At 39.0% G+C, this 24,267-nt stretch overlaps 3 protein-coding genes and 1 long non-coding RNA gene across 6 annotated transcripts; 3 read left to right on the forward strand and 1 right to left on the reverse strand.

Moving 5' to 3' along the window:
- Positions 1–1,733: 1,733 nt before the first annotated feature.
- On the reverse strand, positions 1,734–7,547 carry nubpl (nucleotide binding protein-like). Its single transcript, XM_004554670.3, has 11 exons — positions 7,383–7,547; positions 5,322–5,466; positions 4,869–4,903; positions 4,626–4,716; positions 4,487–4,526; positions 4,286–4,376; positions 4,117–4,210; positions 3,878–3,963; positions 3,662–3,782; positions 2,603–2,685; positions 1,734–2,284 (listed from the first exon to the last, which is right to left on the reverse strand). The coding sequence occupies exons 1-11, from the start codon at positions 7,509–7,511 to the stop codon at positions 2,222–2,224; spliced, it is 978 nt and encodes a 325-aa protein (XP_004554727.1). The 5' UTR covers positions 7,512–7,547; the 3' UTR covers positions 1,734–2,221.
- Positions 7,548–8,657: 1,110 nt separating this feature from the next.
- Positions 8,658–10,424, forward strand: LOC143414122 (uncharacterized). The gene is made up of 3 exons (XR_013094665.1): positions 8,658–9,174; positions 9,307–9,349; positions 9,468–10,424. It is a non-coding gene; the product is annotated as an uncharacterized LOC143414122 (long non-coding RNA).
- A 1,173-nt stretch (positions 10,425–11,597) lies between these two features.
- LOC106674642 (uncharacterized) lies at positions 11,598–21,432 on the forward strand. 3 transcript variants are annotated; one of them, XR_013094578.1, is made up of 7 exons: positions 11,598–12,723; positions 13,116–13,175; positions 13,347–14,438; positions 14,887–14,922; positions 15,299–15,446; positions 15,810–15,897; positions 16,479–17,259. XR_013094578.1 is itself a non-coding variant. In XM_076877614.1 (4 exons), exons 1-4 carry the CDS (start codon positions 12,595–12,597, stop codon positions 21,370–21,372), a joined length of 309 nt encoding a protein of 102 aa, XP_076733729.1. In that variant the 5' UTR covers positions 11,598–12,594; the 3' UTR covers positions 21,373–21,432. The 3 variants fall into 3 exon arrangements, 1 of the variants encoding a protein (XP_076733729.1); XR_003025129.2 differs by having other exon boundaries at positions 13,347–14,922; XM_076877614.1 differs by lacking the exons at positions 14,887–14,922; positions 15,299–15,446; positions 15,810–15,897; positions 16,479–17,259 and adding an exon at positions 21,299–21,432 and having other exon boundaries at positions 13,347–13,392.
- A 961-nt stretch (positions 21,433–22,393) lies between these two features.
- Positions 22,394–24,267, forward strand: dtd2 (D-aminoacyl-tRNA deacylase 2). Its single transcript, XM_004554671.5, has 3 exons — positions 22,394–22,730; positions 23,026–23,095; positions 23,202–24,267. The coding sequence occupies exons 1-3, from the start codon at positions 22,620–22,622 to the stop codon at positions 23,525–23,527; spliced, it is 507 nt and encodes a 168-aa protein (XP_004554728.3). The 5' UTR covers positions 22,394–22,619; the 3' UTR covers positions 23,528–24,267.

Below are 24,267 nucleotides of genomic sequence, written 5' to 3' on the forward strand. Positions count from 1 at the left end.
AGCGTGTGAGAAAAACGCCTGTTTTAACCCAAAGACTCAGTCTGGTCGTGTCACTGACTCCCTCCTCTTTGTTTTATGCCCCCTAAAAGTCATGTGACTCTTTCCTGGTCAAAATAAACAAGATTTTAATATATTTAATGATTGCAGCTATCATTAATGAGCTATTGCACTTTAGCTTGTCTCTGAAGCCATTCTTCATCCCCATGTCTCTTTATCACCTTTACTATAGTAACAAGTTTGGACATTTCCTAAAATACTGCAATAACAGCAGTGATTCAAATCCCTTTAAATAACAGCAGACATTTAGCCTGTTATAGCAAGACACTGTGAACACAATGCAAAAGGTGAACCCGCGAATAAACAACGACTCATCAGTTTCACTAGAAGAATAGATTTTACAAGAAACCACGTCATTAAATTGGCCTAACTCAGACTGGATGATGACTAGTATAGAAAAAGATGACCACAAACACACACACAAAATATAAAGAGGCACAAAACAACATCAAAGAGGCACAACAAAAAGCCCTAGAGACACAAATATACACCAGAGACACAAACGTACACTAGAGACACAAAACAGCACTAAAAACACACTAAAGAATAGAAAGACACCAAACAGCCACTGACACACAAATGTACACTGGACACACAATTAAAAACACAAAACAACATCAGACACACAAATATACACCAGGGATGGATAACAACACTAAAAAGGCACAAAACAATCTCAGAGAGATACAAATGTACACCAGAGACACAAAATATATAATTTTTAAAAACCACACACACACACTCGCAAAAACACACACATGCACACAAAACAGGATTGGAGGTATGTAATAATAACAGAGTGACACAAAATGACACAAAACAATTTTAAAGTGACATTAAATAATTAAAACAACACACAAAATACAAATAGGATAACAAAAAAGACACTAAATAACCTAAGAGAGGCACAAACACACACTGGAAACAGAAAACAACATCAACAGGAGACAAAAATGCACACCAGAGACACAAAAGAAAACACAAAACCTCAGACACAAAGAGTAACCACAAAGAAACACACTGACTCAAAACAACCCCAGAGAGAAACGCACTGACGGCGGAGATGCAAAAACGCCTTCAAAAAAAACTACAAAAGGACACAACCAAGACAGGAAACAACCTCCAAGAGACACACAACAACCTGAGAGATACAACATCCTCAGGAGACACAAAATGACGCTGCACAGACACAAAACAATCTCAGAGTGACAGGCACAAACACCGGGAAGACACAAAACAACCTAGGAGCAAACAAGGACAACTCCAAAAAGAGACAAAATGTCCAAAAAGCAAACATACGACCTCCTGAAAACACCTCTGCAGACACACAAGAGAAATTGTCCCTATTTGCCACACAAAAGAAATGGCTTTAGTTTCGATGTAAGTACTGCCTGGGCATCAAACTCTTTATCGAGTGAACCCTGACAGTGTGACGAGGGAGACTTCTGACCTGTGTGGAGAAAAGATGAACACAGAATAACAGCCAAGAAAATCACAGAGGAGCAGCCAGAAACCAAAATGTTTCAGGTTACACATCCTGATGTGTAATTCATTTATTTAAATGCACACAGCCCTCTCTGCTGGTTATTCATGGAACTGCATAAAGCAGATGAAAAGGTCATTTTCGTACAGGATCTATCACTTTTACTCTGTATACAAATAAGAGCAATACTTCATAGAGGCAAAAATCCTTGATGTTTTTATTACTTTGATTTCTCACTAAAATGACAAAAACACACCAGAAAAACAAATTCAAATTGACTGTTAAATCATTGTGTATATCATGATGCAGACAATTATCTAATACAATAATATTCAACACTTTTTTTTCTGCAGGAAAAGAAAAGGAAAACAAGACAAAGGAATTATTATATTACTGTCTTTACTTTACTGGCATCCAGCTAATGTGCTGCCATTTATGGCCAACAGCATGCGAGCAGATCAGAAAGGGTTAAGACTAGGGTTGTGTAGCTGACCGTTTTATGAAACGCTGTCAGAGAACTACATGGACACACAATAAAAATACTGTTACAACATGGATAAGAATCGACATTCTTTTGTGCGTTTTGGACAGCAGATGACTTTGTGCGTTAGTCTGTGTTCTGTATACGTGTCATTCAACGTCTTCATGCGTCACCCAGCTGACTTCATCTTGAAGCGTCTGTCAACTACTGACTTTCTGTAGTCTCTGGACCACAGCAGACGCCACCGTCCTGTATGCTGCTGCCTGGACAGTGAAAATAAAATCAAGTTACACCTCAGTGCTGCAGTGTAGCTGAGCAGGTATATGAACAGATTTCTACTGAAGCTGAAGAATAAATAACTAGGACATAATATTATATTTTTGTTGTATTGTGTTATCTGCTTTCAGTGAGTGGTTTACCGATAAAGTTTGAAGTTTTACTCATACTATTTTGTTCATTTATAAAATAAGAATGAGAAAACGAAAGAGAGAAATGTGGGGTAGAATAAAAACAATAAATAAATATTTCTTTTTTTGAAAAAAAGAAGAGCAAAACAGAATAGAATAGATTCAAACAGAGACCTCAGGGCTGTTGGGAGAAGAGATGACCACTGGCTGTCCTCTGTCTGATGTCTCTCTGATGGTTATGTGAAGAGGGATGTCACCTGGAAACAGTCACATATACATGAAATCACATGTTAAATATAAAAGAAATCAAAAATGGTTTCAATGTTTTCAGAAACAGAAAATCAAAAGCTTTACTTTGTTGTTTTCAAATGAAATAGTTCATAAAACCAATGTCAAATCATCCTTGTGATGGCAATGAGACACATCCAAGTCACTCGGTTCATTCCAGATATGGGGGTGTTGAGGCAAAAAGCTTTTTTTCTTTGCAAAATTAATGCCACTTTCCAGACAGGTCTGGGTTAGGACTCTATAGTAGTCTAACAGTCAAAACATAGCAACTAGAGGCATTTGCAAAAAGCAAGTGTTAGATCTTCAAGGTCACACAAACATCTACCACGATGCGGATAAAACTGTCTCATGTGACAGGCCAGGTCCATGAAAGTTGTGTGCTATGACTTAAATATGGGGTTTGTTCACCATCAATAAGATGGCGAAGAAAATGATTAAGTTAAATTGTACGATGTGTGTTAGGACTATCCACAGCTTTGCCCCAGGGAATACAGAGAGTGCTGCTGAGTTCATGCTGTCAGGCTGCTGTGGTAAATGTGAATCTCTAAGCTGCATTCCTCTTGGTAATCTATATGAACTATAGCTTTTGGGTGCCAGTTTAGCAGACTGATTGAAGAGGTACCCATATTCCTTCCGACTGAAATGTGGTGGCCCGGGTTTGAGTCTGACAAAGGTAAAAAGCCCAAAAATAAATCTTAGCTTTTAACAGATAAAAGAAAAATCTGATTCCTGAGTCTTACTTTGTCAAAAGCCCACTAAAGAATTTAGGAATGACAACATGAATGAAAAAATTCCTATAAAATATATATGTTCCCTCAACTTTATGCATGCCACTTTTACTGCACCTAATGTCTTGGAGCATACGAGGGTTAATACGGACAGCAAACTACTTCGAGCACCCTCGGACATCACTAAAAACAAATTAAATGAAAGTGACGGTCCAACCTAAAAATGTGACTCCCAAAGTGTCTGCAAGCTGTCGGGCCCCATCAGAGCCGAAGATGTGGGTCTCATGATTGCATTTGGGGCACTGGAAGACGCTCATGTTCTGAACCAGACCCAGAACCTGCAGGAAAGAAAATATCACTTCCTGTTGTATTCATCGACCCAACCTGAATCCAATAGTTTATGCATACACTGACACACACATCAACACATTACCGGCACGTTCACTTTCTTAAACATCTCGGCTCCTCTGCGAGCATCCAGCAGAGCGATGTCCTGCGGCGTGGACACAATAACCGCACCTGTACAAGACAAACATCACATGACCCGACTTAACTTTGAACTAAACATGTGTTATTTACTTCTGGGGGCTACAGCAATGAGGATACTTTTAAAAAGTGAAGTTATGTGTTTAGAAAACATCATTTGTATTAGGTGATGTGTGACAAACCCACCTGCTATGGGGATGTTCTGGGTGATCGACAGCTGGACGTCTCCAGTCCCAGGAGGCATGTCCACTACCAAATAGTCCAACGACCCCCAGTCCACCTACAATCACAAAACATGTTTCATCAGCTTCCTTTAAATTCAATAAACTGACAGTGCAATCTAAACTGGTCTCACCTGTCTGAGCAGTTTCTCTATACCAGACATCACCATGAGCCCCCGCCACACTATCGGAGCCACATCATCAACCAGAAAACCCATAGACATGCTGGCAGAGAAGAAAGTGAATCAGAAGAATAGGTCACATAATAGACATGATTTAGGGCTATTTATGGGTATAACAAAAAGGTTGTGATGTAATGTTGATGACAGTCTCACCAAGGAACCCCATAGTTGGTCAGGGGGATCATCCGATTATCTGAAAGATATGTAAAAAAAAGAAATAAAAAAACACTTTTCTGTTATAAAATGTTTACTGGAATTTTAGAAACCTTCAGCTGAATTGAACTAGCCATACTGTCACTGAGCTCTGGGTTTCCTTTCAGGTTCATAAGTTTGGGAATCGATGGACCAAACACATCGGCATCCAACAGACCCACAGACTTTGACTGGAAGAGAGAGAAAAAGTCATACAGTATAGCTCTGAGGAGGACAGACTAACAGCTCACTGTCATATGTGTGTTGTTTTTTGTTGGCTGAAATTACATACATATATAGTATATAAAATATATAATATATAATGATAAAGCAGATTCCTTACCATGTCATTGGCCATTAATCCTAGAGCCAAATTCACTGGCATGAGAGAAAAAACAGACCAAATCAAATCAAATACTTCTCATTGAAAATGTTCAAACATTAGGCCACCTGAAACATGATTTTCTTTTAATATTTTTCTATTTAAAGATCTTTTATGATCAGTGCCAAAGTAAAAAGTATAAGATCTTACGTTCAAAATGGTTTCTTGTTAAGTAACGTTTAGCAGAAAACACTGCAATAGCAGATGAAATCTACTTCACCAATTACTTTTCCATTTCAGAACCTTTTTTCTTCCCTTTTTTTTGGCATTGTTCTATAAACTCCAAACAAGGCCATACCTAAAAAGGAATTCATTCAAAAGCACCAATTTTACCCTCTTAAAAATAAAATAGCTCTGGAAGAAAAAAGATGGTGAGAGAATTTTCCATTGTTTAGTATGAGTTTTACTGAGCACCTGCAGTAGTGGACTTCCCAACACCACCTTTTCCTGAAGCCACAACAATGACTTGCTTGACCCCTGGGATGGGCTTCTGTTTGGGGAGACCTCGGGCCATCTGCTGCCTCTGCCTCTCCTGCAATGCCTTACTGTCCACTGACCTCTGTAAAACAACAAACCAGTAAATAATGTAAACAACGCAAAAGTTTAGTTTGTGTTTGAGAGATTAAAAGACCAAAAGACACATTAACGCTGAAATTACAGATAGTCCCAGATGACACTGTGGTCTATGATAAATGGACTTTGATCTGAACATAAAATGTAAACAAACCTTTTCTTGATGCACGCAGGTAAGTAAATCCCAAAAGGTTGATTCTATTCATCTGGACATAGCATTTTTCAGTGGGAGAAACGTTTCATCACTCATCCAAAAGACTTCTTCAGTCTCAGCTGACTGCAGGTTTCCCCAACCTTATAAAAAGACCCCAAAGTCCATCTTTTAAACGAACTGCAAAAGAAATTTCCCTCGTACCGACCATAGCTGGACTTGCCATCGGGCATACTGGGCATCTGCCCGGTGGGCCGATGGAGTTTTTTTTGTAACGGTATAAACAATAAATAGGTGGTGGGTTGGCCAGATGCTGGCCGATGTGTAAAAATAACTCAGTTGTTTGGTGGTGGCTGTGGCGGAGCTTCGACAGAGGCCAGCAGGTGGATGAGGGAAAAACGGGAGGCAGGAGGAGGAGAGACCCTGAACTTCAGGTAAGAAGTTTCGACCTGCAGTCTATCTGGGTCAGATGTAAACCAAGTTTAGGTGTAGTTTATTTTCGTTGTGCTGACTTTTTACAGTCAGTTATAATAACTCACACTGCATACTAGCTAGCATGATGGAGTTTCTATACATCTGGGTGGGTGCTATGATGTTACTGATGTTGAACTTTATTCATAAGGTTAGTTAGTAGAGTTGCCAACCGTCCCGTAAAAAAACTAATCGTCCCGTATTCAGAGAAAATATTACACTTTTCGTATGAAGGTGAAAAGGAACACAGTTTGTCCCGTACTTCAGCTAGAATGGAAAAAGACACAAAGCTGGAGTTATTCTGCGTCTTTACACTGTCAGCTGCCTCTTCTTATGTGACGTATATATGTGTATATATGTGTATATGTGTATAACACATATATATGTATATATTGTACTATTCTTAGTTAGCGTATTGTCTGTTTTGTCTTAATGTTGGTTTATAATGGAGCACTGTAACAAAAAATAATTTCCCCCAGGGATCAATAAAGTATTCTGATTCTGATTCTTCTCTCATTCTCTCCCCCTCCCTCTCCTGTTTCTCCTTCTTTAGTGAAAATGCCTGGGCCGATTTTATATATTTCTTTAAGCAAGTTCTTCATGACTGAGCCAAGTGTCCTCTTTTTTGGAAATCAAAGTATGGTCACCCTAGCATAAGGTTGGGGGAACCTGTAATCAGCTGAATCACTTGAATAAGTGACATAACGTTTCTCTCACTGAAAACGCTACGTCCAGATGAACAGATTTAACCTTTTGGGATAAACAAACCTTATACCATATATAATAGAGAGTGCACAGAGTGGGATTACTATGCTTGCTACTATTCTTAGAAACATGTTCACGATATGTAATTGGTTGTTAATAGTATTAAGGTAACAGTATATATATATATATATATATATATATATATATATATATATATATATATATATATAGTTCTATAATTAACAGTCAAGTATTTATGAAATCAATAACCACTTCCGGTTTAAAGTTTCAAAATTATCTTTTCGTGTTCTAAATGTGGGTGTTACAGCTAAAGTTTAGAACGCTACATAAAGGAGAACAGCAACATCTGATCAAGTAAAACCATTTTAACTCTTGTGTGTGTTAAAATAAAGGTGTGTTCCGGATTGTTTAATTCCCTCAGTATATTTTACGATTGTCGCTTTTATTCTGAACATGTTATTTCCGGTCGTGTTGTTGAGTTTCCGTTTAGCTTATCACCAACAGAGAGCTACATTAACTGAAGTCGTACGAAGAGAAACACAGAAAAACATTACCTGGCAGCGTTTAAACTGTACACAGCACGTAGCTCCATGTTTTATTTCGCTCCCCGTTCGTAAAACCGAAGATTTATAAACTGATATTTTCAGTAAATGTGACAGTCTGCTGTATGCGAACAGGGCCATGTTTAGCTGTTTAGATGCCCCTCAAGTCGAGGCATGTTTGCGTCATAGTTGCGCAAAATGCGCATGCTCGTGGCGGGTGGGAGATTTGTTTATCCATCGTTAGTCCGTGAGAACTAAGCGCTTTCTAAAATTTAATATGAAACATTTAAAACTGTACGTTAAAAAGAAAGAAACTCGTGTATCAACAACACAGGTTTTAAAAATTATATTTTATTCTTCATTTTTTCCCCCCTATTTTGATCCTGAGTGGTGAAAGGTGCTGAAAAGTCAATTTAAGGACGACACTACAAGTAAATAGACGGGGAGGGGGAGCAAGTAGGTAAGGACGGTATGCGAAAATAGCGCGCAGTCCTGAACATGTCTGAACAGTTTCAGTTAACGTTGACACGGAAGTGGGTTAAATGGGTCATGTGTTTTCTTCTCATTCATTAACTTTATAACAATAAAAACATATAAGGCACCATTAGTTATCCAAGCATCTAAATATATACGGTTGAGCATTGCAACAGACGAAAAAGAGAGATAAAAAAAACAAAAACGAGAAATAACAAAAGAAAGAAAGAAAGAAAAACAGGGGCAATGTAGAATCCAAGAACCTATGCATAGTGTGAACAGAAAGGGAAATCATGATCCACATCTTACATAGGGAGGAGGCGTCCTTTTAACATGAATTGAACTTACTGAAAAGTGTTAAAAGTTTATGGGCTTTGTTTCATTTACAAGTTTCAGCGACTTCTGTCACCATCTGTTTATACATGGTTTAGCTTTGAGATGTCTGCATTTAAGAATAAAAAACTTTCCCACTAACAAGACATTTCTAATCACCAATATACTGAAACTTAGCATTGTGCTAATCAGTACAATTTAAGCATTCATTGCACCTGTATATACACCTGTGCAGCAAATGTATGGTAAAGATACAGCTAATGAAACTTAATTATTAATAAAATATACATCATGAAAAACAAAATCTGAAATTGATTCAGTTTAGTAATGTTTAGTGTGCTTATAAAGGCCCCAAATGCTGTGATATATACAGTAAATGATGTGGAAATAATGAATAATATATGAATAATAATGAAATCACTGCTGATTGTCTGGTTGTTTATGTTTTCAAATGTTTTTGTGTGTCCGTAGGTCTGTTTGATGACGATTTGGACTCCTCTGAGAGATGAGAACACACCCACATCTGTTTCATAGATGTGGGGTGTTACGGTTCTGAGTCAGCTTTGTGGCATCAGACACACACCTGAAAACCAGCACCTGGACTTCATGCAGGAGAGACTGCCTCAGTAATGATGGACTCTGCTCCTCTACTGTTACATCCTCACGAAGGAGGTCTAGGGGTGTGTGTGTGGAGCGGTAACAAAAGGGTCCGGAACAGAATGAAGAGGAAAACAGGTGTTTAGCAAACATAATTCCAAAGAATAACGCAGGAGATCAAAGTCCAGCTATGTATGAATGTAGTTTTATGCACATCTTCTCCTCCCACTGATCACTTCTTCCACCGAGTGGATAGATCACAGCATTCCAGCTTTTCTCATCATCTGTTGTGTGTTTTGTGTGTTTCTTTTTTTTTTCTTTTTTTTTTTTGTGTGTGTTTCAAGCGTAATGTGCTCGGGATTCCACAAATGATCCAGTACCTGCATCCTGCTGGAGAACTGTACGTAAAACACACAAACACAAAGTGCTAACATGCAGTTCATACATGTGCCCATCACTGCACTGAATTATGAAGCAACCAGTGCACAGAGTTTGGATCAACTGATGAAAATTCTCATATTTTTGTTTTTAGGGCAAAAAGAGGAAGAGAACACGAAATCGCACCTCGAGCACAGGTGAGAGGAGATTTCTGGGAATTACGACATTTTTTCATGTGAAATGTGATGAAAAGAAGACGGAAATCTGTTAACAAAAGAAGACTTACTGTGTTTTTGTTTGTGTTTGTTTGTGCAGCATCTGAACCTAAACAGGAAGATCAACAGGCCAAGAGGCTTTGTGTGACGCCAGCTCAGACACAACCATCTTCTTCCTATTCAGTTGCGAAGGAGCCTCTTGAGCAGCCACAGAGACAGCCAGCTGTTACCAACCTTCCTGATCAGCAGTCAGCGTGTGTGCAGCTGCAGAACACACAGACAACAGTTGATGCACCTGTGTGTCAAGTAAATCCGGTCCTCCCAGCTTCTCGTGTGGATTTCTCCCCATCTGCATCACTGGCCTCCTCTGCTGCACCCGTCCAGCTCCAGGCCACTTTTGTCAGTGACACTGATGAAGCACTGCTGTCAGTGGTGGAACAGCTTGACCCCCTCCTCACTTCTGAGCAGTCTCAGCAGCCCTCCTCTCCACTCACTGGTCATCACCTAAATCAGACCAACCCTGCTTCTCCTGTATATACGTCTCTATCCACACCATTTACCTCTTCTGCCACATTCTTTCAACACCAAAAAGAGCCTATTGGTTTCGCTGACATTCAGGAAGACATGTGGTCACTCCTTAACCACCTCCCTGCCGCTCCACAGCCGGATACATTCTCCTTTCCTAACATTCCTACTCTGATTAGCCCTGCTTCTCTGGAGAACTCCTCTCCATCTAAATTGCTGGCCTCCCCTGTTGTGCCCACTGAATGCCAGTCAACGCCTCCCTTCTTCAGCCAAACTAAAAAATATGATGTCGCTACTTAACGACCTCCAACCTTTGCACAGCCTCTACAGCCCTCCTCTCCTCAAGCAGACTGGTTCTGACCATAATCAGATCAGTCCTGCACCCCCCAAACCACGGCTACCTTCTGTAATAAAGTCTTAGCTCACTGCAGTCTTTCCTCTGTTTCAGAACTGCTTGCCAGAAATCTCTCCATGTGTGTGTGTTTGTGTGTGTGTGCACGCGTGTACAGATAATCCTTGTTTTGGTGTGTAAATAAAGCTTGATCAAAAAGTAAGTCAGCTCTTGAGTCTGCTTTTGGATCAGCCTCTCGTATGAACCCTCTGGGTTTGTGATGATATCACTCATATAAACCCTTTAAATAAGGCTGCCATTCCCTGGTGGTATGTGGTCTCACACACTGAGGCAATGAGAGACCTTTGGTACTTTATGCTAGGGAAATGGCCTCCAAAATCCAGTGGCAGTGTATCTGTTTATGTAAAGCTTTATACCTGGCTGTCAGCAAAGCAGACGAACAGTCTATCAGATAAATGCACATCCTGAATCTGGTTAATGAAGCAGCACATCACAGGACACAGAGGTTCACAGGGCTGCTGCATTCCATTTGTAAAAGAGCACTGGAAAGAGAAAACACACCTACACTTGCCATTCATAGGCACACAGCTCTTGTAAATTAAGCCCTCACACTTTTGATCATTGCCACCATAGCTGCAAGCAAACCTTTAGCTGAGCTGACCTCTCAAGAGGCAAGACAGAGAATGAACACTGCAGGTAGCAGCTCCAAATACATGATGTACATCTTGCACTGGGGCAGTAATGTCAACTCCTCATTATGGAAAATCACTATAGGCTGTTCTAGAAGTCGCTAGAAGTGATGCCATCGCCTAATTTGCATAATTGGTCATGCTTGTAAACTACGCTGTAGGAAAGAGAAATAACATCGTGGAAAAGACATAAAGTGAGTAAAAAACACCCTAAATGCATTTAGAATATATTTAGAACTACAAGTTACATTTATCTTAATTCCAACCCTCCTCCTTTATTCGGGCTTGGGACTGGCAAAAGTGACCCGAAATAGGCACGCTTTTTAAGTAGTTTTAAACCACACAAGACTAAGGGTAAAAGTTTTTAACCATCATTTTGTTAACAAACTACATTAGCAATCTAAATGGACCAAAAACAGACAGTAGAAATAAACAGTGTCAATGTGAAAAAAAGATTAGTCTGGTCCTAATTCAGGCTGATTGCTTTGTTTTGTTTTTTCAGACATCCCTCCACACACACACACACAGGCTGTGCTGGCTCACAGAAAGAGTAGGTCATCCTCATTTTCATCTCATGTTCAGCAACTGCAGCACTTGATTTAAATGAGTAAGCAGCTGATGTGCCAAAAAGCTGCAAAACATTATTGTATTTGGCTCTCGGAGGAGGCGGATGCACTTTTTCTCCTCTCCTCTCCCTTATCTTCCCTGCTTATGTCCTTGTCTAGTCTCATGTTTTTTGTATTACTTTCCCTGGAACACACTCTCACAGTCTGTTTCTAAAACCTAAAGAGAATTATGGATTTGATCAACTGGTCTCTGAATGCTATTGACACCCTTTTCTCAACGAGAAGTCTGGGCTCGGGAGAGCCCGAGTGCCCTGGAGGGACTTCCCCTGCCGGGTACCCGATGGACGGGTGGCAGAAATGGAGGATCGTGTGCCTGGCGGGACTGTCGATCGAGGACGCTGAAGATATCTATCTATTCGAAACCATGATAACAGGGTTCTTCCTGATCGGAGCTGGCTTGGCCCTGGCTTATCGGAGAATTAAGACAGCGGAACGAGCTGTTCAAACCCCCCCAAGGCTGCCCGCTGGGATTGAAACGATGGGACGAGGCGCGACTTCTCAGAACAGGCTCATTGAAAGCAGCATGGTTAAGACCTTGGAGACGCTTACAGCTGCTGTGAATACTCAGAATAACACCTCGCAGAACAGCTCACTGCAGTTGTGAGTTCTCAGAATCGGCTCTCTGAGCAAAAGAATGACAACACCACGGAACGCAAGTTTGATACCATCATGGGAATCTCACGGTTCTCCAACGGGAGATTGAGAGACCAGTGTCGGAGTGTTAAAGAACAGCTTTGAAATTCTCATGAGTTGTTGCAAAAGAAAAATTACCATCATAATCCGGCTACCCCTTTGGCGCCAGCTGTGAGCTCAAGGCTGGAGCCGAACAAAAACTCCCTGATAATGACTGTGTTTAGACTGTTCCTTCCCATTCCCTACAAGGCCACCTGGGTTGGCTGGAAGACTGTTTACTTAGCCTGGCAGGGCGAAGGACACTGTCTCAGCTGAACTATGGACACGCAAACACATATACTGATACTGATAAGCACTCACTGACGCATCACCCTCCCTACCCCGGATCCAACGCCACCTCCAATGCTTACCTCCCCTCTGATGTGGACATCGGGTCAGCTGGAGGCGCAGTCGAAGATTGCAGCGGTCCCAGATCAGATGTACACACTGGAACGCTTTCCCATGTTGCTTGTCTGTGTTTATTGTGCTATGGTGTGTTGATATCTGTGCATTCCTGTATTATCCTTTTGTGTTACACATTTCAATGTTTTTTTTCCTCGCTACCTGGCCTGACCTGTCTCCCCAATGTGATGTTGGTGTATTCTATGTACGGTCGGCAAGGTCTGTCATCTCGGTTGTGGGCAAAAGACCTGCAACTGACAAATAAAGGCTATCTCATCATCTCATCTCGTTATCAGGCAGCTGGTGTTTTTTGTTTGCTTTTTACCACACTCATCTGGCTGAATACTCTCTCAACTTCAGCATTTGAGTGTGGCAAGGACAATACAGACACATCAGCCTTTGCAAGTTCTTGAAACGGGTTGATATCAGCTGCATCCCTGTACTTCCAAAACTCACTCCAGAAATTTTTTGTCTCATTCCAGATGGATAGCATGCCATTGGTGGACACTCTTATCTATCGCTTCATGGGAGAAGCCAAGGAGGTTAGCAATTTTTTTCTATTTCTCCAGGGCTCTTGTTGTGCTTTAGAGTTTCCTCCACATTGAAAACTGACATGTACTGCAATGCTCCAGTGTTGTCCGGCAGTCTCACTCTCGACTCATTAGTGAGGGATAAGGCTACTCACCACTTTGTGACATTTTTTTCATCCTCAGGTGCAAGGTGCAACTCAGCTGCTTTCAACTCAAAAATGTAACCAAGGTATGGTGTCACGGTGCTGGGTCGTTGACCCAGCGTTTTGTGTTTAGTATGATTATTGTCTTCTGTTCTAGTTTATTCTTATTTTGGTATTCTGTGTCCTCCCCTTGTGCCCTGTTTGTGTCCCTGAGTTCATGTTGAGGATTTCCTGTTTTACTTTGAAGGTCTTGTCTCATGTGAGTGTATTCTGCTTTACTCCCTTGTCTTGTCTTGCCTATTGAGTCCCAGCTGTGTGCCCACCTGTTCCTCGTTTCCTCATGTGCCTGCCAGTGTATTTTAGTCCCTGTCAGTTAGTTATTGTTGTCGCGTCGTTAACGTCGGTTACCTTCAACTTGCTGTGTGTTTGTTATGTCCAGTCCTCCAGCACCTCTGTTTAGAGTCTCGGTTTTGCGGCTTTTATTTTACGAAGAGTTTGTCCAGCAATAAAGCTGCGTTTTCAGAGTCCTGCATTTTGGGTCCACCACTTCTGCCTGCCTGCTAGTGATGGGATTTCCGGCTGTTTTTAGAGAACCGGCTCTTTCGGTTCGGCTCACTAAAAAGAGCCAGCTCTTTCGGCTCCGAACCGGCTCTTCAGGTTGTTTTGTTGCTTTAATTAATTTATTATTAAAAATAATATCAAATTATGTACAAAAGGAATTACTAATGTAAAAAAAAGTGGTTTTATTTATATATGTTTATATATAAATATATGCGGTGGCCCCTAGAGACAAAACACGTACAAACTCCAAAACACATTTCTAGCATGAACTGAACTTCTACACTGAAAAAAAGGGACTGGCCATCTCTTGGATTTATGTAAGCATCTTGCATGTATTTAACACAATTGCCTCATGTTTTAAAGATAAATGTAACTATATAGTGTAAAAACTACATGATATGCAGAAAGGGTGTATTAAATTGTTTATATCATGTTCAGGTGAAGTAAGTCAATAAGATAGCAACGTTAAATCTCGTGAAACCACGTGTGATTTCATCTCGCGGGCTTTGGATCGTGGTTTAAAAAATGCATCCATCTCAGTCAAGTCGAGCAGCCAACTCTACGTTTTTTGGTATGTCTTGATTTTTTGAATTAATATTTACCATATTTCAGCCAAATGTAGTTAAACGTCTAAAGTGCCGCCATGTAACATGCTAAAAAAGAGCCGTTAGCTTATTTGCTGTTTTATCTGTTATCAAAGAATTGGCGCTTTTTCATTTGAATTTGTCTTTGGCACAAGAGCCGTAATATCACATTAAACCTAATTACGAGGCACTCATAACATAATTTGGTTTTCTGTGTGAATAGATTTGTCAACTGACTCTTCAGTTACATTGTGTATTTACTGCACCGTGGTGTTAGTGAGATTTTGGACATTGAACAGCTTTAGCTAATATCATCAGCGGTATTATGCTAGCTTACATCCCTACCCCTCCTGCCCTCACCTGCTGTCCTTTTGTTTTTGTTTTTGTTTTTGTTGATGCACATTGAGAGACCACATCTATTCTGCATTTCACCAGGAGTCAGCTGATGGATTGTGGGTTCAAGGTGTTATGGTAAGAAAGTATATTCTATTTTCGCTTAAGGTTTCTGTAACTTAATTATAATAGGTTTTTTATAATTATTAGGTGCATGCATACTCAAATAGACCACCCTATTAATACAACTGAGAAATCCAAAATCTGCCATAGGTTTGACTTATACCTGTATGTATTGTCAGAAAGGTGATTACTGGACTCACATTAATGCACACTTGAACTAAAATGAGGTTGTAACTTGTGGGTTCTTGGGTTGCAAATCAGAAATAAACATCTTTGGATTTTTTTAATCCCATAAGATCTGGAAACACAGTTTTTATTCAACAAAACATTACTGATTATTAACCAAGCACAGTGCCTGCTGTTATTTCAAAATAATTTTATGTCATTTCAGATGAAATGCAGCATTCCAGTGCATCCCAACCATGCCTTTACAGGTTTCTGACGGAGCTGAGTTTCTCTCTGACAGTCTGCTGAAAGTGTTTGCAAAGTGATCGGGGGAACAGGGCACAAAGCTAAAGGATGTAGCTGCCATGATGACAGTAAGAACTTTAAAATTCTTTAACTACAAAGTGTATATGTATTGCATTAGGTCAGTAAAAGATTTTTATGCTGCATCCATTGAAACAGTCAACTATTACCTGTGAGTAATGATTCCACTAAAAGGATGCCATAATTTTCGTCATGCATTTACTGGCCCACTGAGAAAAATTTATCTTTTTTTTTAAAAATAAATGTTCTGGAAACTATATATCCATAAAGTTGATGTCAAACAGGAACTTTTGATATTGCTTTGTAGATGCTGGTGTTGCATGTTGACTGGTTTAAGTTTTGGTCTGGGATCATTTTCTTCTGTGCTACTGAAAAGTTCACAAATATCTGTTTTCTTTGTTATAATACTTTAGGATGACATTAATGCTCAAAGGGAGTCTCATCAAAGTGCTCCGCATCTGTGTGAAAGACAATTGCAACATCTTGGTGCAGGAGTTCATGGTGAGTGTTTTATGAGTAGATTGTGGCTTTGCAACATTTTAAAATGCATTTAGTTATCCACTTGATCCTCATTGGACCAGTTAGGACCAGTAGTCCTCTTTAATAATTTGAAGTTCACATGAGGCCTGGTAGTGAACTCAGCCGCCGGCCCTTGAGGCCCCACCCCTGTATTAGGGGTCACATCAGTGTGAAAAAACTTTAAATTTGTCATTCTAGTGAACAAAGGAAAATCCCACCAATATTTACATTAGCTTTTGTTTGAAAAAAAAAAAGACCAACAGCTAACCAAATTGTGGGGCTGAAAGTCTAAATTCTAACATCTTCTGAGTGACAAAACCTGGATTTCTGATGGGCCGGTGTCTTTCTAAGAAAAACTAATGTAAAGCATTTGAAATTATGTTTTTCACCCTCTCTTAGAAACTCTGTTAGACCATGAATGGCAGCATGGCAGGCCACTCTTTGGCTATAGCTATTTACTATGTTGCTTGCATTGGTTTAAATTACTCTAACATTAGAACTGGTAGATTCAAAAGAGATGAGTTTAAAAAGGAATCTTAAAGAAATGTTTTGTGTTTAACCAGGACTTGACTGAGGCCACTGCACAGATTGAGAAAACCACAATGAACATCTGTCTCCAGAGGATGCACCAGGCAATGACTTTTCTGACGTTGGCATCATCATCGAGGGTATAGTAGTTCTTCAAGATCTGGATAACGTGACCTTTGCAGTAGCCATGCTGTTTGGACCTTTTTTATTCCTTCAATATGAGTTACCCATCACAACTCTGCTACACTTTTGAGGTGATTCAAAGGGTGGTAATGGAGTTGGAAGCAACTCAGCTCTCAAGAAAAGCTCACAACTAAGACAAAACTGCTCCTGCAACGAAGCTCACTGTTATGCATGTGAGGTGACCAGCTCTAGGTGAGAAGACATTTAAATCTCACACTTGTTCTGCTGCATTTTTGAAGCTCAATTCCAGGAACAGATCGCAGGGTTCATTTTTATATACACTGCAACTGCCATGAGGACGAGCCGTTTTTTTGTTGTTGTTGTTGTTTGTTTTTCCTTTTGCTCTGTACAAGTTCTCTGTCTGTTTGGCAGCATTTTTAAATTTCTCTTTGTATTTTTTCTTTCTTTTACTAGTGAAGAGATGTAGCATGAACAGTTATGCAGTCTAAATATCCCATATGGGCCGTGTGAAATGGTATTTTCAGTTTCATTCAGTTGAAGTAAGGAACGTTGAATATTTCTAAGCTTGCTGTTTTGAACCAAGATGTCACAGTATGATCAGTGCCGTAATTTTTGACAGTCACTGTATCAATGTTATTTTTGCATCTCTTGAATAAAGGTTTTGACATGCAAGTGCTAATTTCTTTAGTTATTGGGGTAAAATGGGTAATGTTAATAGGAAGGTGTTTGCCAATTCAGTAACCTAATTTAATGTTAATGGAAACTAACATTACCTCAAATTGTTTAGTTATAATTGTTGTTTAACTGAATCTTGACGTCAGAGGCCTTAAATAGAATGTTTTGTATTGTTCTTTCCCAACATTTTTCAAAAGAAAGAGTCTAATTTCTTTGCTGTGATTGATTCCAGAGAACACGGAAGAACTGACATTATTTAACTGTTGGTTTATATAGATTCAGTAGTGGAGTAATGTCAGTTTAATTCTTTACCTACTGTCAATGCAGTGAAATTAGACATTTTGTTTTGAAAGGTTACTGGTGGATGCCAGCAACCATCTTGGAAGAGAACAATATAATCTGTTATAAGGCCTCCGTTTGAAAATTGTGTATTTGATACTAGAATATAATAGCAAAATGTAATTTGAAGATAACATGTAGTATTTAAGTGACCAAGTAGTATTGGGTAAAAGTTATTGAATGGTGTTGGGATAAAGTGAGAAAATTGTGAAGGATTAAAATATTTCAAGAGCTCAAATTACTTCATCAAAACATGTTTAAGTCACATTTTATCAACACAAATTGCACAGGTTTATTGAACATGAATAAATTGTGTTAATTTAACTCAATTGTTTAAGTTGCTGCCAAAGCAAAACATCTGTGTGCAACAAATGTCCACCATTGAATTAAGTAAATCCAACAACATATTTTTTTCAGTGTAAAACAGAGCTACCTAGATCACTTAAATTACACAATTGAAAGCATGAAAGCATATGTGTATTGTTTGTGTATTTATACACAAGCACTATATTCATATATAGTCAAATAATTAAAAAAATTAATTTAAAAAACAAATGTTCATTTACAGTGTTGGGAAGGTTACTTTTAAAATGTATTCCATTACAGAATACAGAATACATGCCCCAAAATGTATTCTGTAACGTATTCCGTTACGTTACTCAATGAGAGTAACGTATTCTGAATACTTTGGATTACTTAATATATTATCATGCTTTTTACAACAACGTGAATGTACTATTGCTGTGTGATTTATTACTATTACTGAAGGTCCGCGACTCCGAACTGTAGTAAAGGGACCTCTGACTAATATGGCGGGGTCCATGACACAAAGCACCACAGAAACTTACTTTGGAGTGGAGGTGTTGGATGGGGGAGCAGGAGGGACAAAATCCCAGACTGGAACACAGATGCAGAGACGGGTACAAGATAACAGAGTTTATGAAGATACAGATGTTCAGCAGCTGTGTTCACTGGTGTGTTTGTGTGTTTTACGTACAGTTCTCCAGCAGGATGCAGGTACTTGATGATAAGATATTTAAAAGTGTTATATGGGCACCGACTGAGAACACAGCACATGTCAGGATCATTATTGTCTTAGTAACCAAATTATAAGCAGAGACACAAAACCATGCTCAGAAAGGTTCATGCTTGTTTTTTGAGTGTATTGAGTGTATGAATATTTATGTTACGATATGCAAAAAGTCCATCAGTTATTGGAGGAAACAGCTGTGTTGCTTTACACTGTAAAAAGGAATCTGTAGAAAAATAGAAAATGTCCAGGTAATGTCCTGGTTCTGCAAGTACATTTTAAGATTTTTTTTTGTGAGGGCCAGTGTCCTGCAGGTTTTAGATGTGTCCATGATACAACACAGCTGATTTAAATGGCTAAATGACGTCCTCAACATGTCTTAAAGTTCTCCAGAAGCCTGGTAATGAACTGATCATTTGATAATATCAAAAACCTGCAGGACACCGGCCCATGATATGCTATACATATGTAGTCAGTTATGGCCAAAAACTCACCTTTGATTACTGACTTGCATTCACTTCATCAATGAATTGGAGTGAACACTTGTCCTACATTAACACTGTAGGGTCTTTACCTTACAATATAAAGTTACTTGAGACAGGATTTGTTGACTGTTAACTGGTGCTATATGAATAAAACTGAACAGATCTAAAGGTGCTCCTGAGATTTGCATTTATTAGAACAGGATGAATGGACGACCACAGCCCTCTCAGTACATGGCTGACAGGACTTTTCCCCATATAATAAATCAAACACAAAATAGATTAAGACAGATTACTATACCAAACTTAAAGATGAAAGTGCATTTAGTGGATTTGGTTTATCAGCTCTTACTTTTCAAAGACATTGAGGAGAAAAGTACAACTATAAGTGCTTGTTCTGATGAAGACTTTTAAACTGTAAACAGCAGCTAAGTGAATAAGGATCTGTGTCCACGAATCCGAGGCAGCGACAACACTGAAACGCCATAGTTCAAAATCCTCAATGCGCGCCTTTTGTCCACTGTGTTCAAAATGCTCTCAACTGTTAAAGTAGAGGAGAAAAGTTTGACATATTTCACGACCATTAAACGTTAGAGAAGCCTCTCAAAAAGAGGTCACGGTTACTTCCCAAGCAAAAACCTCTGCTTGTGCTCACAAACCCTAAAAAGCAACAAATAAGACAATAATAAGACAAGTGACTACAAAGTGACACCAGAGGTTGGTGAAGAGCAACCATGAAGTGAGACATTGTGTGCAGACTTTCTAGTGATACCACTCTTCATATACCTGTGTGATAAAGTCCTGGTAGTCCATCAAATTCCATCGGAGCTTTAAAGAAAATACACTCAGCTTTTCCTCGGATTTTCAGAGTTGTTCGGTTCATACAGGAACTTGAGCAATCACACTTAACGTGTCGCTGTTTTGCTCCACCACCTCAGCCAATAAGCCCGGTCACAATTTATTTTGAGGAAAAAAGAAACGAAAAAAAGACATTTTAAGAAGTTTGTTTTTTGGTGCTGTTGTTTACATTTAAGCTAAAATAAAATTACAAAGTTTAGTATTGAGAAAAGTAAGGTCGGCAATGACTTCAGTCTTAGCAGAGGGCAGTGACACTATTGGTTTAACCCCAAAAAGATGATTTTGTTCATCTGGACGTACCTTTTGTGGATGGATGTTTTTCCCACTTAAAAAGGTACGTCCAGATGAACAGAATCAAGATTTCCATACACAGGGGATTTAGGTGCATTTAGAAACTACTGATTTACGTTAATAAGCGAGTGCACACATTTCCGGCCTCTTATCACTTAGATTTCTGAATCTTAAGAGTGAATCGATTTACAGCAGGAACTGCACACTTAGCCATCAAGCGTTTTGGTAAAGTAGCACGAGTAGTGTAAAGTTTTGTAGGGTTCTGTTAAAAATCACACAAGCATCACAGCACATCTGGCATATTTAGTTCCATTTATTATAAACTATAAATTCCAGTTATCCACTGATCAGTAGTTTTTGAGTAAATGAATGTCACTGATAAATCAGTGGTGATTCACCTGCAAGTGTTTTTATAAACTGTATTTTGTTTTTGTAGAACTCACCAGCAGCTGTATTTGAATATCTCCTGTTCCACTTTTCCCTAACCTGGAAGCAAAGGATGGCTTAATTCTGACTAGGACACAAACCTTGGCGCTTATCATAGACGTTACATTGTCCGTGCAGCAAGAGAGAGAGCAGTGACTACTGATTAAGATCATTCAGAAACGTGTCCCTTTCTGGCAGCTGTGGTAACTTCTAATAAGAAAGTTTGCATTCTTAGAACAATGCTGGGTCATGTGTGATGTGTCATCGTGTGAGGTGTTACATTTGGACTTAATTCTGCTCAATTAAGTGTTTTGATCTTTCATTAAATATGGCAACTGTGTGGTGTGCTGCAAGTTGAAACCCACTGTCCTCATGAGCACAGTATCTAACAACTCACCTGAAAAAACTGATTGAATTCAGCTGGACACAATGGTTTTCAGTGGGAGAAATGTTTCATCACTCATCTGTGACACTGGAGAAGTCACTTGGATGAGTGACAAAACAATTTTCCTTGGAAACATCCAGAGGAACTAAACCTTTGGGCATATCCTTGCCTGTAATTCAGTCATCAACAAATGTTTTTATGTATAAATCTTTTCTTTTTTTTCAGATCTTGTTTCTCTTGGCTTAATTTCACAGAAGAAAACCTCTCTGGAGTTTAACACAAAAACTGAAGTCAAATAGTGAATTCACGTAAGACTGGAATTTATAGGAATAAAAAGAAATAAATACTGCTTAAGCTGAATAATTGTTGGGTTAAAGTTACTACTGAAGTTCTGTGTTCTCTCTCTCTCTCTGTGTAATATATATAATACACACACACACACACACACACACATACATATATATATATATATATATATATATATATATATATATATATATATATATATATATATCATTTTTAATAACATTTTTATAAAAATAGTTTTTATTTTAAATTAAATTGTTAAATAATAAATTCATTTAGTAATGTCTGAATAAATAAAATTATTTAAAAACGTATTTGTAAATGAATGTACAAAGGCATAATTTATTGTACAATTCATTATTCAGAGACAGAATTCTTTATTTCGATGCATGTGGCTCCTCCATGGAGTACTAGCGATGCCTTGCAGAATAATCTCTGCACAAAGGTGTCTGGAGTTACCTTGGGATATGCATTAGCCTCTCCTCCCACTCTTCCAGCAAGATCGTGCTGAGAGTCAAAGACAGGTGGCCATATCTCTACAGTCTTTAATGTAGATGTTGATAAGTTTCTGTAAGACTGCTGCTTCACTGATGATGTTCACATTAAGGAATAAACAGCACTTATAAATTCATAAATAGTTTGAACAGCAGAGGGCAGCATAAAGCAAAGCAGTGAATGAATGGGAGATTTCAACAATTACAGAAAAAAAAGATACACAGATGAAAATATGTTATTTTCATACAGTAACCTGATACCCTATGGAGGGACAGGTCTTTAAATATATATATATATTATGAAACACTTAAAAATTTACATTAAAAAAACACGTATCAACAACAGGGGATTAAAAAAAAATTTTATTCTTTATTTTTTCTCACCTATTTTGATCCTGAAACTCCGAACTAATTCTCTGAGTGGTGAAAGGTGCTGAAAAGTCCGTTTAAAGACGACACAGAGGAAAAAGGCAAGTAGGTAAGGACGGTATGCGAAAGTAGCGCGCAGTCGTGAACATTTCTGAACAGTTACAGCCAATGTCGACACGGAAGTGGGTTAAATGGGTCACATTTTTTTCTCATTCATTTCTCTCAGGTGTTAGAGAGGTTTAGCGCTTTTAGGGAGAGACGGTTAGTTAATATTATACATGTTAAGCAGTTTCTCCTGGACGCTAAAGCACTGTTTTGAAAAGTGGAGATTGTTAAGACGTATAAACAAAGGAGACAGGAGTTAAAGCCTGGCAGTAATGACGGAGAAAGGCTGCAATCCGGTGGCCCGGACGGTACTGCAGCAGTGTTTGCAGGCCAGGCTGCAGGTGAAACCAGCAGATGAACACTCCGAAGCTCAGTTTGTCCAGGTGAGAGACGCATTCTCTATCACTGCTTTGCAGACATAAACCAATCAGTGCTAGCAATACTGATAATATGCTTAAAAAGCTATCAATATAAAACAAAGACATTAAGTAAATATTGACAAAATCAATATCAATTACTAGTTCAGAAATACAAAGTAATGTATATATTGATTCACGGATGTGTGTGTCAGACCTTTTCTTATTTTGACTTTATATGTGTTGCACATGATGCAACATCTTGGAGAAAGGACATAATTTTTACTGTATTTAACATTTCTGCTTTTATCTGTACTCTCAGATTAAAAGAGGGATGGTGATCTACATCTGCTTCTTCAAAGGAGCCACAGATGACATCCTACTCAAGATGGGTCAGTGAATTTTTTACTTTTTTCTTTGTTCTAAATAGTGAACCCCTGCTTCCCTGTGAATCCCTCCACAGATGATAAAAAAAAGTTGTGTCCTCGCTCTGTCCAGTGTCCACGCTGTTGAACCTGCGGCTGAGCGAGTCGGATTCTGGGAAGATGGTGTCAGTGTTGGACCTTCCCGGGAGTTTGCTGATTGTCCCTCAGGCCACGCTGGGAGGAAAGGCCAAAGGCAGAGGCATGCAGTACCACAACAACATCAGCAAGGAGGATGGGCTGCGACTGTACAGCGCATTCGTTGCTCTGTGTGAGAAGGAGCTGAATGCTGCTGTAGCTGAGAGCAGCGCTGAAGTGACAGTAAAACACGGGACCTATGGTAACAGACAAGTGCTGAAGCTTGACACCAATGGACCATACACACATCTGATGGAGTTCTGAAGCTGAGCTCACCATCTCAGAGACAACATGTCATACTATTGTGTCTACCAATGCAGCTAGAAAGACTGATGTACTCGTATCTGAGTTGTGCATCTTTCAATATAAACAAAATAAAAGAGATTTAGAATTTGTCAGTTGTTTGTGTAATCGGCCAAAACTGGATTGTGTATGAAGGCTTTCTGATACTGTGGGACACTACCAGTCTCTACAAACACATGAAAAACTGAAAAATGAAGAGAGAAGGATGGAAATCCCTCAGCCAGACACAGACAGAGTGTTGTATTGTTTTTATTTATTGTTTAGTTAGACTGGGAGGAGCTGCTGGCACTCTTTTAGTCATGCCTTGGAATAATTGTTTTGCCTAACTGAACAAGTCGCCATGCATGTTGTTTTTCAGTGAGGCTTAAAAATGCTCTCAAAACAATCTATGCCACATGCTTTAGTGATGATTCTCTTATATTCAAGTTTTATTTATATTTCTTCAGCTTCTTCAGATGATGATAACATTGTGTGCCTTGTTAATTCTTTTAACAATCACTGCTTTGCCAAACTCAATCAAGTCACTCAAAAATTGTTTCTCATTCACTGTGGATAAACAATCAATCTCATGGCCTACGAAACACCCATCAAACAACCGAATGACTGTGATTCCATGGGTTTTGTGGTCCATCATAAATATTTCCATAAACCCTTTTGATTCTTATAATGAATAAATTGTAATAATTATTGGATACTAATAA

The sequence above is a fragment of the Maylandia zebra genome, linkage group LG19 (assembly GCF_041146795.1).
Source record: "Maylandia zebra isolate NMK-2024a linkage group LG19, Mzebra_GT3a, whole genome shotgun sequence".
Taxonomy (NCBI): Eukaryota; Metazoa; Chordata; class Actinopteri; order Cichliformes; family Cichlidae; genus Maylandia; species Maylandia zebra.

What these genes read in the sequence shown, in the direction of transcription:
- dtd2 (XM_004554671.5), top strand. Translation starts at nt 22,620, where the DNA reads ATGACGGAGAAAGGCTGCAATCCGGTGGCCCGGACGGTACTGCAGCAG. An exon ending in CCGAAGCTCAGTTTGTCCAG is followed by an intron (nt 22,731 to 23,025) that starts GTGAGAGACGCA and finishes CTGTACTCTCAG; the next exon opens with ATTAAAAGAGGGATGGTGAT. An exon ending in TGACATCCTACTCAAGATGG is followed by an intron (nt 23,096 to 23,201) that starts GTCAGTGAATTT and finishes CGCTCTGTCCAG; the next exon opens with TGTCCACGCTGTTGAACCTG.
- nubpl (XM_004554670.3), bottom strand. Translation starts at nt 7,511, where the DNA reads ATGGCCCTGTTCGCATACAGCAGACTGTCACATTTACTGAAAATATCA. An exon ending in TACAGTTTAAACGCTGCCAG is followed by an intron (nt 5,467 to 7,382) that starts GTAATGTTTTTC and finishes GTTGTTTTACAG; the next exon opens with AGGTCAGTGGACAGTAAGGC. An exon ending in CCAGAACATCCCCATAGCAG is followed by an intron (nt 3,964 to 4,116) that starts GTGGGTTTGTCA and finishes TGTCTTGTACAG; the next exon opens with GTGCGGTTATTGTGTCCACG.
- LOC106674642 (XM_076877614.1), top strand. Translation starts at nt 12,595, where the DNA reads ATGCTTACCTCCCCTCTGATGTGGACATCGGGTCAGCTGGAGGCGCAG. An exon ending in TCTGTGTTTATTGTGCTATG is followed by an intron (nt 12,724 to 13,115) that starts GTGTGTTGATAT and finishes GTCTCATTCCAG; the next exon opens with ATGGATAGCATGCCATTGGT. An exon ending in AACTCAAAAATGTAACCAAG is followed by an intron (nt 13,393 to 21,298) that starts GTATGGTGTCAC and finishes CTTTTTTTTCAG; the next exon opens with ATCTTGTTTCTCTTGGCTTA.